The sequence below is a fragment of the Perkinsus marinus genome, assembly GCF_000006405.1.
Source record: "Perkinsus marinus ATCC 50983 genomic scaffold scf_1104296965964, whole genome shotgun sequence".
Classification (NCBI taxonomy): Eukaryota; Perkinsozoa; order Perkinsida; family Perkinsidae; genus Perkinsus; species Perkinsus marinus.
Genome location: NW_003204134.1, coordinates 36,761 through 38,572, shown reverse-complemented (window position 1 = coordinate 38,572; position 1,812 = coordinate 36,761). Strand labels below are relative to the sequence as shown.

At 53.1% G+C, this 1,812-nt stretch overlaps 1 protein-coding gene across 1 annotated transcript; it reads right to left on the bottom strand.

Annotated features, from left to right (window-relative positions):
* Positions 1-488: 488 nt before the first annotated feature.
* On the bottom strand, positions 489-1,458 carry Pmar_PMAR028487 (hypothetical protein; the record flags this gene model as incomplete). Its single annotated transcript, XM_002769344.1, has 6 exons — positions 489-602; positions 644-756; positions 802-913; positions 963-1,063; positions 1,105-1,227; positions 1,269-1,458. 6 exons carry the CDS (start codon positions 1,456-1,458, stop codon positions 489-491), a joined length of 753 nt encoding a protein of 250 aa, XP_002769390.1.
* Positions 1,459-1,812: the final 354 nt, after the last annotated feature.

The window sequence follows — 1,812 nt, the reverse complement described above, 5'->3', positions numbered from 1 at the left end:
TCATCCAAGGGAGCTCACCCAGAGCTGTTGTCCAGCGCTGTCATCCTCACCACGCCTGGTTGATATCGTATGTGCCAGCGATGACCGACATGACGTATTCGGCCGCTTTTCAACAGCATGCTCGGGTCCAGAGATGGTCAGAATGCGATCCTCTTTGGAGCCACGGGAACTGCGGTTATCTGCGGTAGAGTAGAGCGATGGGCTTCATAAACGGTGCCCTTGGGTCACTATTCAATGCTGGTGCTTTAGCCACTTACTGTGCGGAACACTAAGCGATGACTAAAGGGGTTCCCCACGACCATAGGGAGAATTAGAAGATGCGAATGGCAACTGCATGATATTCCAACAGAGGTTTTCAGCGGTAGAAGCTGCAGCTAAGACTACGCTCAAATTCGAACAGTGACCACCTCCGGCAGCCCCTACCGCCCTGATAGGAATAACTTCATAGAGATGCGCGGCAGTCGATGGTGATGATGATGATAATGAGTTCACACGGACTTACCAACTTGTAGCTTAGCTCCGGTGTCGGCCTCGATAGTTTTGATAACAGACCCCTTAGGGCCGATAACACTGCCCACGTGTATGTAGGGTAGAGGGATCTCCTACAGAGAAGATTGACTGCGAGCACCGCCGATTCGACTACCTTCCGTATTTCCTTGCCACCAGCCTGCATGAGCTGCTCATCAGTGTAGTCATCCCAGTTGCCGACCATCGCTTGAACATATGTCACCGCACCATCGACGCAGGTCTGCGTGGCTGACAACACAGCGATGTGGGCGAACCAGTATGCGTGTGCCCTACGCCCTGATATCTTCACTCGAGCAAAGCCCCCCGGCTGCCCTGGTTGGCACTGGATCTTGCACAGTGTAGTGCTCTGCAGCTGGTTGATGGTCGCCCCACGGGGCCCGATGATCTGAATAGGGGCTCTATAAGCAAGGACGGCACCGGGCCAGTCCACTCACCCTTCCCATCACTGAGTGCGGGCACTTCACTTCACGAACAAACTCCTCAGGAAGTGATGATGCTATTATGGCACCATAGAACTTCGAAGCGCTATTCTCCCCTATACAAAAACGATACCTCGCGTTATATCCCTACTATCACCTCCAGGAGTGATATCTAGCCGAGCCGGAGGAGTAGTAGGCATCGGTGGACGACCGAGAGGTCCCTGCTGGGCCGGTGACTGCGAGGTCTGTGGTTGCAGAATCACCCCCTGCTGCTGGGCACCTATCGGGATCTCATAATAACACGGCAGGAAAAGTACTCACTTGAAGTGACTCTCGCCGCAGCGGCAGCAGCAGCAGCTGCAGCTGCCTTGGCCACCAACTCTGCTATGGCCGGCTTCTTCTCAGGCGGCAGACTAGGAGCCTCGTCACCACCACTAGCAGAGCTCTGATCCAATCCACGTTTTACCCCCGTTGATGTCCCGTCGGAGGCTGCCATACCACTGCTATCCATGGAGTATGACACCACTGCCCGAGTAACGTAAACTACCCTCCCTAGACATCTAACACAACTACGCCTCGTCAGGAAAAGTCGGACCGCAACGACGACCCCGATGTCGAAAACCTTCGTAAAACTGAGTGGTGCGCATGGTCTCTAACGCGCGGTGGTTTGTGGGGTCCGACTCACAGTGGTGGACGTGAAAAACATTCATTTTTACCATGAATGTTGCTTGTGATATACTTGATGGTCACACTAAGTGTCGTTGTCAAAATGTACGTTGTTTAGAAATTCCAGGCTCTTCAAGTTGTCCACGAAGTTTTGAAGCACCCTTTATGCTGAACACAATAGGCCTGTATAACCTTGGCA